The sequence below is a fragment of the Panthera tigris genome, chromosome C1 (genome assembly GCF_018350195.1).
Source record: "Panthera tigris isolate Pti1 chromosome C1, P.tigris_Pti1_mat1.1, whole genome shotgun sequence".
In the NCBI taxonomy this organism is placed as follows: Eukaryota; Metazoa; Chordata; class Mammalia; order Carnivora; family Felidae; genus Panthera; species Panthera tigris.
Genome location: NC_056667.1, coordinates 138,788,120 through 138,804,996, shown reverse-complemented (window position 1 = coordinate 138,804,996; position 16,877 = coordinate 138,788,120). Strand labels below are relative to the sequence as shown.

The window sequence follows — 16,877 nt, the reverse complement described above, 5'->3', positions numbered from 1 at the left end:
CCTCCTTGCTGTTTGTAGCATGAAAGCAGCCATAGACAATACATAAATGAAGACATGTCTGTGTTCCAAATAAAACTTTATTCACAAAAATAGGTGGCTGCTGTGGAACTGAATGTTTGTGTCCCTTCAAAATTTATATGTTGAAGCTTCAATTCCCAATTTGATAGTATTTGGATATGAGGACTCTGGGAGTTAATTAGGTCATGAAAGTGGAGCCCTCATGAATGGGAATAGTGCCATATAAGGGAATGAAGAGACCAGTCTCTCTCTGCATTCTGCCCTGTATGAATACAAATGGTGGTCTGCAAACCAGAAAGAATGCCCTCCTCAGACACCCGATCTGCTGGCACCTTGATCTTGGACTTCTCAGCCCCCAGAACTGTAAGGATTAAAATTTTTTTAAGCCACAAAACTAATAGTGTATTTGTTACAGAAATCCAACAGACTAAAAGTGGTAGGACGTATTTGGCTGATGAACCATAGTTTGCAGACTCCCACCATAGGTGAGCCCACATGGTAAGGGTAGTGTCATTAATGGACTGACTTGATGGAGTACTCAGTCTCCCGATGGTAGATGCTCAATTAACAAACAAACAAAAACACTCCATTATCACCATACATACAAGGGCAGAGTGTTTAGAGCTCACCCCAACTGCAAAGGCAGGAAATCAGGATTCTGAAAACAGAAGTTGCTGAGACTATTATAAAAGGGAAAGAGGAGACAAAGGGACCAAACATTTTAGCATGTTTTTAGAAAGGTTCTCTTGGTGGCCCTGACATTCAGAGAAAAGCTGACTGTATGGGGGAGGGGCCCTCTGGCCAGTTTCTTTGAAGTGAAGCTGCTACCCCTGAGGGTACAACATGTGATAGGGCTTCATCCTCCTCCATCAGGAAGGTTTCCTGACTTTTTCAATTGACTAATTACCGTTTAGCATCGTAAGAAGTATCCTTCCTGAAAAATAAAAAGCTAAGTCACTTTGGCAGAGAATTTCATAATTCAAGCTGGAATAGATCACCCATGGTGCATGGAAACTTAACTTCAGTGACCTCCTTTACAACACTGGTAAATGTTTTATCCGAGGTCGCCAGGTCAGTCAAGAAACACACAAGCATGCATTCTATACCGTATAATTTAAAAGCTTTATTTCCCCCCACAATAGTAAATGGGTTTCATATTAGTTCAACTGAAGTTTTCTTCCATAGTTAGCTGCCTTTCTCACTGACTGTGTCATTGGTGGGAAAATTGCTTTCTCATGATGGAAGAGTTGATTTCATAGGGACACTCTGAGCTAATCACAGAAATGAGAGAGTCTGACCCAGCAGCTTCTGAAGGAGTCTTGAGGTCAAGCAGTCCATTCAGCTAAAGGCCCGGTCAGCAGGACCAAAACAGGCTGCTGCAACCTCTCTGTTGCAGATACTGGCAGGATCCTCCCTGCAGAAGAGACAAGATGCAGCCCCTCTGACCAGGAAGCCTGGAAGCCAGACAATCCCCTCACTTCCTGCCACATCCCCTTCCTCCATCCTGTGGCCCGACATAGGAGTGCTTTAGCTCAGCGAACAACTGGCTTCTGCTTTGTGGTCGTCCAAGGTGCACTCTTCACCAAGTTCAAGACTGGTCTTCACTCAAACGTTCAGCGTTCACACAATTTTTGGCTTGTGCTTTGGAGGGCGGTTTCTGTCTCTCTTAGGAACAGTGGCTTCATGTTAGCAGAGGCACGGAGACCCAGGCCAGCACTGGTAGGTAGAGCGTGGGGGCACTGCTGCCGGATGTTCTCTGAGCATGCATCACGGCGAAGACTGCATTAGTGTGGTTGGTGGGTAACTCTACATTACAGATCATTCCTTCACAGCAAGACCTACACTCCTGTTACAGAAGCAAGGGGAGAGGGGAAAGAGTAAGTAATGGGAAGGAGTGGAAGGGCAAAACAAAGAACAAAAGAATGCTTCCACAGTGCTGAGGACAGACAGAATTAGTTACCCAACTCATCCAGTCTATGAGACACTCAGGCCCTTGAGTACCTTTCCCCCACTAACCCGAAAGTAAGGACTATCTTGAGAGTCTTTTCATTTTAACAGTGATTTATCTGTAGCAAGCCAAGCATAAGCAAAGGAAAAAAGAGGAGGAGAAACTGAATAAGATTGCTTGATTGAGTCAACAAATCTTCTAAGGTTTGTAAGGAAAAACACTGACATGAAAATGAAAGCTAGGAACCTTTTGGGCTGGCCATTGATTTTCTTTCTCAGTACTACTTGTTAAGGGATAATAATGACTTTGTATTGTCTATACTAACAACTGATTTCTATCATTACAACAGCAAGGGCTTGCTAATTATGGCTGCTGAGGAGTGGAAAAGGCTTGCTCCCTCACAGCACAAGGTGTTTTCAGAGGAAGCAATCTTCTGTCATAATACCTGGTACAAGGCTTCAACCTGATAAACTTAGCCATCCATAGAGGCTTCCAGGATGGCTAAGAAAAGGGCAGCAACTCTACAAGTCTTTATCAGCTGCTTTCAACCCTGGCAGCAAGAACATCAGAATCTCCTTGGAGAACTTTAAAAAAGAAAAGAGAGATGCCTGGGTGGCTCTATTGGTGGCTCAGCTCATGATCTCCCTGTTCGTGAGTTCAAGCCCCACATCAGGCTCTGTGCTGATGTCTCAGAGCCTGGAGCCTGCTTTGGATTGTGTATCCCTCTCTCTCTCTGCCCCTCCCCTACTCGCACTCTATGTGTGTCTGTCTCTCTCTCTCTCTCTCTCTCTCTCTCTCTCAAAAATAAAAATTTTAAAAAAGAAAAAGGAAAGAAAAAAGAGCCTAATGCCCAAGACCCCACCTGAAGTTCAGTTTCAGCTGATCTGGGATGTTCCCTGACCACCACCAATATAGCTGTGAAAACTCCCCAGGTGACTCTCCAACGTTGCCAGAGCTAAAAGCTACTGGTATCAGAAGCACTTTCTGTACACAGTAACTAAATCAAATTCTAAAATCTCATAAAATTAACATACTTTTCAAGTAATTTTTTGTCAAACATTTCACAATTCCAGGCATTTAAAAGAGTGAAATTGCTCATTTTAGAATGATAAAAAATTAAGGAGATCAACTGATCTGAAATATATCTATACTTCATCATATTAAACTAAGATCAATTCTTTCAGACTCTCATGTCCCCATCTAAGCAGAGGTAGGGGTTAAGACCAGGTTTCCTTAGTAAAAGACATCCCCATTTCCCTCTTTCCACAACCCAGCTACCCTGTGCATTGTTCTCGGTGATATCTGGCCATAAACAAAATACATGAGCTGGGTTCTGTAGCGTTCATCACTCTCTCATGGATGGTTGGCTCTTGGGCTTCCAGAACAGACTTCAAACAAATCAAGTTCGAGGTCTAGGATGGAGCTCTGTGGTCCAGGAATTATCATTTGTTTTTAGTGACATTTTTTGTTGAAGGACAGGAAGTATTCAATTTCTCTTTGGTCTCCACTACATCACTGTAAGGGAGTCTTTCCTTAAAGACTACATGTATACAACAGGTTACTTTATCCTTCCTGCCTTTCCATTATGTATAACTAATGACCAGTAGGAAAAACCTTAGGACAGTAACCTTACACATACACACACACTCCTTACTGTATGTTCAGAATCTCGGCTGTGGTGGCAGCCAACAAAATGACATTCACTTCTGGAGGCACATTTTTTGGTAATGGATGTACTTCTTCCATGGCTGGTGAAGTGGTGAACTGTCAGACAGTACTGTGTATCTAGGCAGGGGGAGAAAAGGCAACGTCATGTTTCACGCTGCAAAAGAGAAACTCAACAATCACTTCAGGAAAGACTAAAACTCAGGATGATCCTTAGGTCTCTAGGCAAGAAGTTTAATGGCAGGAGTGGATGCCTCTCCTTTGGTGCCAGCTAAAGCTGAGAAAAAAGTTGAACAAGCTTTTCATCAGCACCTTAGGTCTGCTCATTTCATATGAGAGTGCCAGCATCTCTGTCTCTGTCTCTCTCCCTATGAAGCACATGTTCTAGAACTCCAAAATAAAATGAGAGTTGTAAACATAAAATGCAGTGGGTTAGAACACATCTTGGTGTATTATTCAGCATTTGTTTCTTGTATACTAACAGACATGTGGTGGAACAGAATGAAAACAGGTGCTTCAAAGTATACATCAAGACCACCTTCCTGACCCATCCACTTCTTACTCATGCTCTAATCCTCCCTGCATGTTTGACTTTTCTGGAGTATTCCCATTTTCCTACTCTCTCTGCCCCTCCCTGCACACAGCTAGCTCATGTCTATAGTTTTCCCTATAGCTTTAAGTACTCACATTTTACTACTTTTAAAGAAAGTGATTTCATTCAATATGCTAGGACCCGCCACTTCAGTTTTGCATCTCTCTCCAGTTATCTCAGACCAATGTAATGCTCCTTAGTTTATTGAGAAGGGACTACAGCAGGAATGTCATAAAATGGGGGGAAACCTAATGTGGAGAGCACTTGGTTTTAGAGAATTCTGTCACATGTGAGCACTATTAGGTCCTTAAAGCTCATTTTCTTTTGAATAAAAGATGATAACAAGTGTCCGACATTTTGATAGGGTTGTGGTAAGCTTCAAATAATATTAACACGCCATCAGCGAGGCACTCTAACAGGTATTCACTCAGTCAATCCTTACAATAAGCCTTAAGGCAAGTCATATTAATATCATTTTACAGATAGAAAAGCCAAGGCACGGTTTCTTGCCTACAGTTACATTAGACAGGAGGTGGTGGAAGATAGGATTCTAACCTAGGCAGTTTTCTAGGGTTTGTACTCTTAGCCAGAACACTATTCCGCCTCTCAGCATACCTAGTGTTAAACTAGATGATGCTTTGCTGTGCTCTAGGAGAGTAGCTGACTTCTGCCTTTAGAAGGACAGGGAACCACTGAATGGGAAAGGCATTTCGACCTATACTTCACATAAAGAAGAATTGGAAACTGGTAGCTGCATGTGTTCGTATAAAATGCCACACATGCTAAAGCACCCTAGAAAGTCAGAATAGAAGCCAGGGTAAAATAAAATAAGAAATGTCATTCTTGTCATATCCTGTTACACAGGGAACCTCTCTTAACAACACTGACAGACCACAGAAGTAAAGCTCTAAGGTGAAAAGGAAACCTGAGCTGACAAAGAACAATAGCTGTGGGCCAGTCTGCCCCCGAGAAATGGTTGACTATCATGCCCCTAAATGATGACTAACTGAAAAGCAAGAAATTATACCCTCAGGTAGAATTCCAGATGGTTAGTATCTTTGGGGCTTGACTGGAGCACAGTCAAAAATGTACTGTCATGCACACTGGAATGTAGGGTCGTTCCGTGGCAGTCTCGTTAAGAGTCAAGTTTTCAAGTTGGACTTGGAAGAGCCAACTTCCTTCACCCTTCCCATCTCTGACGTTTCCTTGCTGATGGAAAGCTGCAGCTCCCTTCTTCTGCTCACGTGTTTCAACAGAGATGAAACTCTGCAACCCGGAAACATCCATGCACGTTCCCATTCAAGACGGCTTTGATTCATGAATGACAAATCAGAGCACTGTGCTGTTCCTAGTAGGAACAGTGTTTGGATACAATTCAAAATAATATAGTCCATGAAGACGAAGTACAAGGAGTTGGACATCAGTGCCATAATTTGCTACTGTTACAATCCTTACCACCTGGTTTTCAGGGGCATTTAAAGCAAATAGCTAAGAATGGTACCCACCCTCTGAAGTAAATTAGTAAAGAGAGGCATCGGACAACCTTAAAAACTTTGCAATTACTAAGATAAATTTCTGTGCAAAATGTAGAAACAAATCTCCAAATGCACAAGATACATAAATGTACTCAAACACGCACACACAATTTGAGGTCACGCTACAGAAATGTAAAAGAACCTCAAGACAAAATTAAAATAATTAATTACTCTTGAAAAGAAATCATGAAAAATACTGTCCAGAGGCACGTGGGGGGCTCAGTTAAGTGACCCACTCATGGTATCGGTGGTCATGATCTCGTGGTTATGAGATCAATCACCACATCTGGCTCCATGCTGAATGTGGAGCCTGCTTGGGATTCTCTCTCTCTCTTCCTCTCCCCTTCTCACTCATGCTTGCTCGCTCTCCCTCTCTCTCCAAATAAATACACATTAAAAAAAAAAGAAAAATACTTTTCAAGTAGATGTCACAACCATTTGTGCTAATTTACAGCCTAAGAGTCTCAGGCCCCATAGAGGTCTGCAGTGTGTACTAATCATTGGTACCATACACTGCCTTTACCTGGAAGAGGTAAGGCTATTTTACTGCTTTATAGAATATGGTACAAAGATTTCCAAAAGAGTCAAGGTAATAGTACACCCAAACTGGTAATCTTTAGCTCTAGAAGAGTTTGTTGGTTGGTCAGTTTGCTTTTCTTGGCCTTTTAGGTCTGAAAACCTAAAAAATAGTACTTCCTAAAAATCTGAATAGCCTCATCTTATAGCTCTGAGTAGAGCTTTCCAATTCCAAATCATCCCTCAGCACATCCTGTCTGCTTTACCTCCAAGTTTATATATGTTAAATCATTCGACTTCTTGTCCCTCTATCCCTACCACCATAGTCCCGGTTGTCATCTTCTCCTGCCTAAAGACAATAAAAGACCCCACTTGGTTTCCCTTCTACTTTTGTCCCCAACCACTAGGGATGTATCTAGGAGCTAAGCAAACTAAAAAGTTCTCAAATGTTTGTCAAATGAATGAATGAGTAACCAAGGCACCAATGTATCTCAAGAGTATAAAAACCCTTCTTTGCTTTAGCCAGTAAGTGTGACTTTTCTAGAGGTATCAAGCATTTCTGAAATTCTTAGAATGCCTAAGACAACACTGTGGACTATTTGTTCTGCTTGATAAATACTATTTAAGAAATCCTCCCTGGAGGCACACACAGCACACACAAACTGAGGTTATACCATCAGTTTCCAAGTACTCTCAGAGTAGTCTGATACCTGCACAGTCTACTAAAAGAAATCTGATTTTGATATAACATCATCAGCCTGTTGATATATGCTAATCCCATTATATAAGGCAGGTCTGCTCACGGCCAGTTAAGAGAGACCTAAATGAGGTATAATCACCAGAGAGTGTTCCAAACTCAGTGCACTTACTTTGTGGGCACCATTTGTCTTCTGCCCATCGATTGCAGTTATAATTATCCCTTGCATTTTCACAGGTAAAACACTTGAAGCTATTTGGAAATGGCGTAGCTTTAAAGAAAAATGCACAGTGAAACAGAAAGGTTAAAAAAGACAAAAATTTTAAACATCAAAGATGGCACAAATTAGCAACTTTTATTAGATCAAACGAAATTTACAAACCATCATCCTTAGAGTTTTCGTTGCCAAGGAGCTGGAGTTAACTGCCAGACTTCGGGGCATATTTATTCTCTTTTCTTTAAATATTTTGTCTATGCTTATCTACTATAGAGTAATGAAAATGGTTCCACAAGCCACTTTGAAACACCCATGGTATTGTTTCATTACAATTTATAACTTGGGAATAAGTGGGGGTTGAGCGCACAGGAAAGGGTGGTGGCGGGATTGGAACCAATGATTTGGTTTAGTGTGGCCCCTGAAAAGAACTGGAGTCAGATTAACCTGAGCTTGAATTCTGTTCTTCCTACTGAGTAGCTTTATCATTTTTAACTTCCAGGAAATAATAATATTTAGAGAAATGCTAACAGTGAAGATCCCCATGACTTGCAGAGGAATCATGAAGATTAAACAGGAGGCTGCAATAAAAAATATCTAGCATAGTCCCTGGCACATCAAATCCTGCTGGTTTCTGTCTACATGCACTTCCATTACAGCCATCTTCAACCTCAATCAAGTAATCTCACTTGATATATGTCAATTATCACAACATTAGACCTCAATCAGGAATGTAACATTTAATGTAAGGATGATAGCAATTCTCAGGCTCTTATGCTCATGCTGGTGTTACAGAAAGCAGGAATTATGACTGCTGGCAGTCTGGATTGAAAGCAACTAGAATGTCCTTTTGGTCTTTAGGTTTTTGTGGTTTTTTTTCCCCAACCTTGTATCTTGTTATTTTAATGGGCAAGAAGTCAAAAGTGTAATAAATTTGACATTTCTTTATAAGCCATGGCATAAAGTCTTATGTAAAACTTCCAATTCTTCCATTTTTGGAGAAAATGGATAAAGATTAAGGAAAATGTCCGACCATCCTAGTAAACTGATCACGTTAGTCAAATAATATTTCTATTTTTTTAATGATTTTTTTAATCATAAAATTTTATTAGGCTTAAAGTTTCAAAATTTGTCTATAATTTAGATTTTATGAAAATCTAAATGTGTTTGTGCCATGTCATTAAGTTATTAGTATACAATCATTACCAGTTTAGAAACATATAATAAATGATAGTTCAAGGTGTGTGTGGTATATATGTGATATATGTGTGTATGCACACACACACACAGTGTCACAAATAATAAAGAAAGCACAAAGGGAAGAAGAGTAATATATAGGCTTCATTTAGAAGTGGTATAAAGACAGTGGGTCCCAAACCTGGCTGTGCATGAATAGTATCAGGAGAGCTTTTTTAAAAAGAAGAGGGTTTGGGGGAGGGAAAGAAAAGAAAATAATTTACATCCCACCCTTCTGACTACTGAACCTCTGCAGAGGGGACCAAGGAATATGTAGTTTTAAAGGCTTTTATCATGATTTTGATACTCTTCCAGGTGTGGGAACTACAGCCATTCATCTTTATACCAATTGATGTCTATAATCTTTCTCTAATAAAGTATATCAGAGAAGTCTCACTTGTCTGAAGAGAGAAAGCAGATGATATATGTATAAAAGTACAAAAATACACATGTATGCATATAAAATATATTATCCTATAGATAATGTTCACTGATATTTGCTTCTGTGGAAGCAATATTATTATTTATTAGTGGAAAAGTTGAATTTTATACAGCCTTTTCTAGTGGTGACTATGCATATTAATGAAAATCCAAGTATTATTTCCCACCTAATTTCAAATATACAAATCTGTTTCAAAATTGTTAATGGTCATTTGAAAGAATATATCATTTAGGGGTGTCTGGGTGACTCGGTTGTTGAGCATCTGACTCTTGATCTCAGCTCAGGTCTTGATATCAGGGTCATGAGTTCAAACCTCATGTTGGGCTCCACAACCATATATAAATTATATACGGAGAAACTTCCTTCCTACAGCCAATATCCTTCTCCATTGAAGAGATCAACAAAGAACACTGTCTGCTAAGCCATTCGTGGTGACAGTGTTCAAGAGATTATTTTACTTTTTCATTTTTAAAAATGTTTATTTATTTTTGAGAGTGAGAGAGCAAGCGAGTGCACGTGAGTAGGGGGAGGGCAGAGAGAGAGAGGGAGACACAGAATCAGAAGCAGACTCCAGGCTCTGAGCTGTCAGCACAGAGCCCGACGCGGGGCTCGAACTCATGAACCGTGAGATCATGACCTGAGCCAAGTCAGATGCTTAAACTGAGCCACCCAGGCACCCCAAACAGAGTATTTTAACCAAGAACCATTTTGAGACTTCAGCAGAAAGCTAAAACATTTTAAAGAAATGGAGAAAATTTCTGTCATTATGTACTACTCCTCCTCACCAAAGTAGTGAAGACTCTCTGGCTTATTCTAGGTATAAACCAAATATTCCAGAGCAGGCAAAGTTATTATAGGTGGAAAGAGGGACTTCGAATTGTCGCCCTGACCCTACAGTCATGAACCAGGACACAACCACTACTTACGGTCCAGAGGAGGCCTCACGTTGTAGAAGTTGATGTTCTTGGCCGATGCCCAGTTTTCTGACAAGATAAAGATCTGGACAACAGCTACAGCCAGAGCATGACGGAGGGGCAGCATTCTGACCTTGGTTATGGGAAAGTCCAAAACTCACATCTACAATGAAAAGAGAGACTGGTCGCATTTATCTGTATTTTGTTTGTCAGGAGGAGCAGGCTTTGCTTCCATTTGGGAAGCCTGATTGTTCAAATCTATCCAACCATATACTTGTTCTATAGGGCCCACACCTGTAAGCAAACTGCATTCTTTTTCACAGATGAAAGCTAAGTAATTACTGCCTTCTACTGGTCAGGCCTCTGCACTAGCCAGTTAAGCTCTAGCAGGACACCCAAAGGCCTTTCAGGCTCCGGAAGAACAAGGAACAGCATGGGCGTGGCCGCACCCCATTCCCTCACTGCCTGAGGCTAGCCGGTGTACTTTGTGCTGAATCAGCCAATCACTTAACAAACAGGGTTCAGAGGCGCGTTCACCTGAAGTTACCGAACCACCTACCTGTCAAGTCCATACTCTGAGTAAACACTTGTGTTTGAGAAATTTTGCAACGCTTTCAAAACCTGGAAGAAACCTTAAGAGTCAGAGCACTAGGAAGGGCAGTGCATAAATGTACAACGAGTTTGGGAAATAGAGTCTCTGCTGGACCCCAGAGCACAAAGACAATGCCATCCCCATCTGTGTCTGTCACACTGGGTGCAACAAGCTGCCAGGAGGTTCTAGAGAACACAGAGTAAGAGTTGTTTGAAATGCTGATGTGATGTTAGTCTTAGCCCACAAATACTGCTTCTGCTTTCAAAGAGGTGAAGTAGGTTTGATACCCAGTGAAACAACAGACGTCCGCAGCGCACCGAGGAAGACAGTACATCTTAAGTCCCACTGGTTCTACCCTCTAGAAGCAGACCTGGTAGTAAGAAAATCTTCAGGAGACATGCTGAGAACATACAGGATCACCACAAACAGGTTCTCTTTGGCAATGGAGAGGTGTGGGAAGCAGAAAAGGATGTAACTTGGAGTCCAAAGACTTTGGTTCAGGTATTGGCTCTGCTATTTATTAGCTGTCTGACCTTGGGCAAGCTCTTTAAGCTCTATTAACCTCAATTTCCTCATCTGCAAAGTGGTTTAATAACACCCATTCTGCCCACACGTTTGGATAATCGTAAGCATCAAATATAGGCTCAGGTAGAATCACATAGGATTGTGAAAGTAACAGCACTTGTAATACAAGTCTGTGAAAATGCTAGAACCTTAGAGTTCAATAATATTGCCTGAACTCATTTTCTTCTTGCTGAATCAGCCGGTCTCTGTGGGTTTAGGAAATTTTTCAAAGAAGAAAAGTTTGATCTCTGCACATATGAGCATAATCCTTCACATGGATATTTTGTTTGAAGCCAGGATAATAACGCACAGAATCTAGGGATTTTACCTCCCCCTGTTGTGTTGTGAGTATATTGGTTTTGTGTGTATAGCTAATAATGCCTACCTACAAAGATGGAACTAGATAGCAGACAAAATATAGCCAACAGCATCCCCATCCCTATAGATGGCTTCTGCCACCAATTGAACATAGTCTCTAAGAAGTACTCAGTGTAAAGGAACCTGGAAGGTTTCAAAAGCCAATAGGGCTAAACCTCCTATACTGCATTTCAGCTCACGACAGAATGCGACCTACTGATATGTAAATACATATATAAAATTCTGTCCTGGTTCATTTTAGAAACCAAAATTGATCATTCACAGTTATTAGATTTCTAAATCTTATTTTTATGCTCTTTCTGAAGAAATGGACGTTTCTTATAGCTAACTTTATTATTCCTTACAGATGAGTCATTATGCTGGTACAAATTCTCCTTCTCGTATTCCTTTCTCTAAGCTGGACTACTCTATATTCATTGTGAATCTGGAGCCAAGGAATGAAGACCCCTGCTTTACACCAGTGGAGAAACTTTGAGTAGGAGAGACTCATCCCTTTTTCACAAATCTCAAATTCACTGTGTTCCAATAGCACCCACATTCAAGTAATATGGAAATAATGCCTAAGATTATACATTTCAGAGTCCTATCGTCTACATTCAGTCCCTTTTCCATCACTAACAAATATGGGACCTCAGACAAATTGCTTCAACTTTCCAAGCCTCGGCTTGCCCATCTGTAGAAGAGGTACAATAACAGTCCCTACCTCAGAGTATAGAAGCACAGACTAAATGACATCATGTGTATGAAGCACTCAGCCGAGTGCTGGGCACATGGGCACGTTCAGGTAGAGTACAGGCTCAAATACCTGCTTCTAAACCTACTCTCTTTGTAGACTGGTGAAAGTTCCTTGACCTCTCTGTACCACAACTTTTGCATCTATAAAATGGAAGTAATGATATTAATACCTACCTCATAGGGTTGTAGGAATTAGTTAATACACATAAAGCACTTATCTAGTTAGCTGTGTTCGCCATTTTTCAATCCTCACTAGGTAGCATTCACTGTTAAGAACATATCTCCAAACAGGAATCACAAGTCAGAACCCCTGGTTTTCCTCATGTAATCTCTATATGAGACAGAAGCTCATTTATTCATTCAAATGTCATTACTGACATGTAGTGCATAGAAAGAAATTGTTATTACTGGACCTCCAACACGGTCTTTGCTCTCATGAAGTGTGCATTTTAGAAGGAGAAGACAGACACTAACTATGGGGAAAATGTAATTTCAGATAGTCATGATTCTGAGATTAGTACAATAGAGAGATGTGTGGGTGAATAGGAGGACCTACTTTACATATACAGTGGACCCAGTATGAGAAGAAACCACCCAAGCAAAGAATCAAGGGAAAAGACACTAGGATTTCAAGATAGGAAGAAGTGCACGTGCAGGGGGGGAAGGGGGCAGGAACAAAGTCAGAGGTGGTGGGACCAGATCATACAGGCACTTACTTACAGGCCATGGCAAGGATTTGGGATCTAACAAAACCAAGGAACTGTTTGGTTTTAGATTATCTGATTTTGAAAAAATGCTTGGTCTCTGCAGAGCAACAGGTCCCAAATCCCTAGCCTTATCTCTCACTCCCAGAATAAAGGGATGCCAATAACAGACAACATAGAGGAATTTAGGATTCACGAAGGTTTCTCTGAATAAAAGAGTGATTGGATGGCAGACGACTTTAAAACAACCAAATGAACAGCAAACCCAAGGATTAGATTTGTATTTTGTTTTTTCCATTCTTCAAAACAGGACTGTAGGGAAAGTGGCATCATTACCATTGTACAAGTGAGCTTAGGAGACAATGTGTGTAAAGATCCTAGCACACTGCCTTGAACACAGTAACCCCATCAAAACAACAGTGAAAAGTTGCCATATGGACTAGTATATTTTTATTTCCATTTTTAGCTAAAACAGCATAGCCTTATTGTATCAAAATTTGCCAGAACTGCAAAGGTTTTACCTATCAAATGAAACAAACAAACAAAACACTAAATAAAAATGTCTGCTATTTTCCAGAGCCGGCTTTATAATCTATTACCAATACTGCTTTCCCCTAAGTACCTATATCTATCTCTATCTATTCTGCAGTGGATAGGTTTGTGCTAACATGACTGTTTTATCTTTCACAACCAAAAGACATTAGGATAATGAAAAAGCAAATGACTAACTATGGTATCTGAAAGTTGTTTTACATTTAGAATCATTTCACGGAGACTCTGAACTAAAAATTATCTGCTGAGACTTTGCTGAGTAGGCTCTCACTGCAGTCTTTGTTGCAGAACAAGGTTACATTAGAGCTTGTATTTTGCTCCAGAAGGAAAAAAAAGAAGTCTTTAAGATGAGTCAGACTAAACCATTCTGGAATTTTCTCCAGGACCATCACACAGAGCAGAGTTCTTCAGAGCGGGGAGGGGTGACTTGTAAGCTTGTTAGGGTTATTTGCAAAATATTGTGTCTATATAGATTTTTCCCCCTGGGCTGAGGATCTCAAAAGGAATCTGTTAAGGAATCTGTTAATCTTAACATAACAGTTAAGAACTGCTGCTTGCCGTTTCAGAATATAACTGTCAGGATTTGGCTTCCTGTGACTTAGATGGTTTTATATTTGACACTAAGAAAGTTCCACATATACATTAGGTATCTGGTATACACTCAACTTCAAGGATGGCTCAAATCATTCCTCCCCAGCAGAGCACAATATTTTTATCCATTTTTTTCCCACAGATGGTAGGCCTGGTCAGAAACCCCTCATCTGTGGTGCTGGTCTTCCATTTGGTTTATGATCCTCTCTTTGGCAAGTAGGATATGCTCCAGAATGCCAAAAGAAAGGGGTGCTTTCTGCAAAGGCAGATTCAACAGAGATGGGCAATTCTCAGGTACTCCAGGGAATGGCAGGTAGCCAGATGTGTACATTTGCAAAGCCCACCTGGCCTATTACTGCCCAGAGTAAAGGACTGACACGGCACTTGGTCCAGAAGCTTGACTATTTCCCAGGTCTGAGTAATAATCAGCATCTTATCCTACATGTGGCATTTTCTGTCTCCACGGAAAATATGCAAAGATGATGGGGGTTTCAACAAGCAGCATGTCCTTGACATCATAAACTCTCTTTTGGGGTAGGGAAATGACCTACATTATTTTTTAAACTATTTTTTAATTCCCTAGGTCTAGGCTCAGTGCATGGTAAATATCCAATAAATACTTTTTTTTTTAAATAGAACCAACATCTTAGCTATGATCTTAAGGAACTCTTTTCTTAACAAGACAAAGATTGTGGGCAGTAAGGAGTTGATGGAATGTCCAAAGATGAAGAAATGGTCTCAAAAGGAATGGACTCAAAGGGAGATTTGAAAAAGAAGAGACCAAACAATGTGGTAAATACTGGTACTTCCTGCACAGTTGCTAAAAATGAGTCAGCAAGCCAAGGCTAACTCCAACTGCCAATAAAACAAATGAAATGGATAATTTAGAGGAAGCAGCTCTACTAAGTCCAACATGCCCATCAACACTCATATTCACACTTTCCTGAAAGCATCACTTATCCCGCAGTAAGACACTTTAATGACAAACTTTAATAGGCCCGGTTTCCCTTGTAAAAAGAATAGAAGGCCAAGTGGAAATTCAAAATGAGTGCTGAAATTTTACTAAGAAGGACAAGAATAGATGAAAACACTCCTCTCAAAAGAAGAAATCTGCCCAAACCAAAAAACTTTATCACCTGCAACAAGGATTGTGTTACTTGCTTCTGGCTATTAGGCCAGGTTGGCCAATGGAGACACTCTGGTTCCTGTTACATTTAAGAACAGTGTTCATGGGATCTATGCCGAGACCCTGTTGTAGTTCCCTTCCTTGCAGGGGGACTGGGGTTTCAATTGCTAACCTACCTGGGCATCGAGAGCCCAGCTCCTACGCTGCAGCTTCTACCTTCTCTAACAGGTGTTCTATTTCTGGTACACAAAAAGTTCTATTGTCCTCCTAAGTTTAAATATGAATTTCCTGGGGCGCCTGGGTGGCTCAGTCGGTTAAGCGTCCGACTTCGGCTCAGGTCATGATCTCACTGTCCGTGGGTTCGAGCCCCGCGTCGGGCTCTGTGCTGACAGCTCAGAGCCTGGAGCCTGTTTCAGAATCTGTGTCTCCCTCTCTCTGACCCTCCCCCGTTCATGCTCTGTCTCTCTCTGTCTCAAAAATAAATAAAAACGTTAAAAAAAAATTTAAAAAAAAATAGGAATTTCCTTAGAGATATTTAATTCCGGCTTTTTTAAGTGCCGGAAGCACAATACAAGAGAGAATTTTACCTTATACCCACCCAATCCATTATCTTCCTCTGAAAATACAAAATACCCACGGAGTACCATGGACTTTATTCTTAACAACATTCACTAGGAAAAAGTAGGATCATGATTCAACCACTCATACCAGCTTATCCAAATCTTGAAAATATTAGGATGATAAATCTTGCATTTATACCAGGTATTCTGCTAAGCACTCAGAAAACAATAAATAAGAGACACAATGTCTGTACTCACATACATTACTGGGGCCAAAAACTCAATTTGAGATGTGTCTGCCAAGGGTTAATACAATCATCTTAGAGAGGAGGAAAAACAATGGGCTTTAGATTCAGAAAGGGCACCCAGAATAAAATTCTGGTTCTCCTTTTTGTTTTGTTTTACAGGATCAGCATTTTTTAAAAGTTGTTTAAATTCCAGTTAGGTAACATACAACATAATAGTTTCAGCTGTACAACATAGTGATTCAACACTTCCATACAACACCCAGTGCTCATCACACCATCATCTATTTCACCCATACTTCACCTACCTCCATGCTGGTAACCATCAATTTGTTCTCTATAGTTAAGAGTCTGTTTCTTGGTTTATCTCTTTCCACCCCCACCTTCCCCCCGCTTTGCTCATTTGTTTTGTTTCTTAAATGCCACATATGAGTGAAATTATATGCTGTTTGTCTTTCTCTTATTTCAGTTAGCATAATACTCTCTAGCTCCATCTATGTCATTGCAAATGGCCAGATTTCATTCTTTTTTATGGCTGAGTAATATTCCTGTGTGTATGTATATAAAGAAGGAGATATAGAGATATATATGTATACACATATATATATATATACACACACACACACATACACACCCCTCCAATCTTTATCCATTCATCAGTTGATGGACATGGAGGCTGTTGCTGTAATTTGGCTATTGTTGATAATGCTGCTATAAACACCAGTGTGCATGTATCCCTTCAAATCAGTATTTTTGTATCCTTTGGGTAAACACCTAGTAGTGCAATTGCTGGATTGTAGCGGAGTTCCATTTTTAACTTTTTGAGGAAGCTCCATACTATTTTCCGGAGTGGCTGTACCAGTTTGCACGCACACCAACAGTGCAAGAAGGTTCTCCTTTCTCCACATCCTTGCCAATACTTGTTTCTTCTATTGTGGATTTTAGCCATTATAATAGGCGTGAGGTGATACCTCACTGTAGTTTTGACTTGCATTTTCCTAATGCTGAGTGACAGTGAGCATCTTTCCATGTGTCTGTTGGCCATCTGTATAG

General features: G+C 40.5%; 1 protein-coding gene across 9 annotated transcripts in view; it reads right to left on the bottom strand.

Moving 5' to 3' along the window:
* Positions 1–1,126: 1,126 nt before the first annotated feature.
* Positions 1,127–16,877, bottom strand: part of LYPD6B (LY6/PLAUR domain containing 6B) — a 174,058-nt gene continuing 158,307 nt past the window's right edge. For all 9 annotated transcript variants that reach the window (XM_042997107.1, XM_042997109.1, XM_042997105.1 and 6 more), the window contains 4 exons: positions 9,790–9,940; positions 7,144–7,242; positions 3,621–3,751; positions 1,127–1,864 (listed from right to left, as the gene is read on the bottom strand). In XM_042997107.1, coding sequence (XP_042853041.1) covers positions 1,700–1,864; positions 3,621–3,751; positions 7,144–7,242; positions 9,790–9,904 — 510 coding nt within the window. In that variant the 5' untranslated portion in view covers positions 9,905–9,940 and the 3' untranslated portion in view covers positions 1,127–1,699. The remainder of the gene's footprint in view (positions 1,865–3,620; positions 3,752–7,143; positions 7,243–9,789; positions 9,941–16,877) is intronic.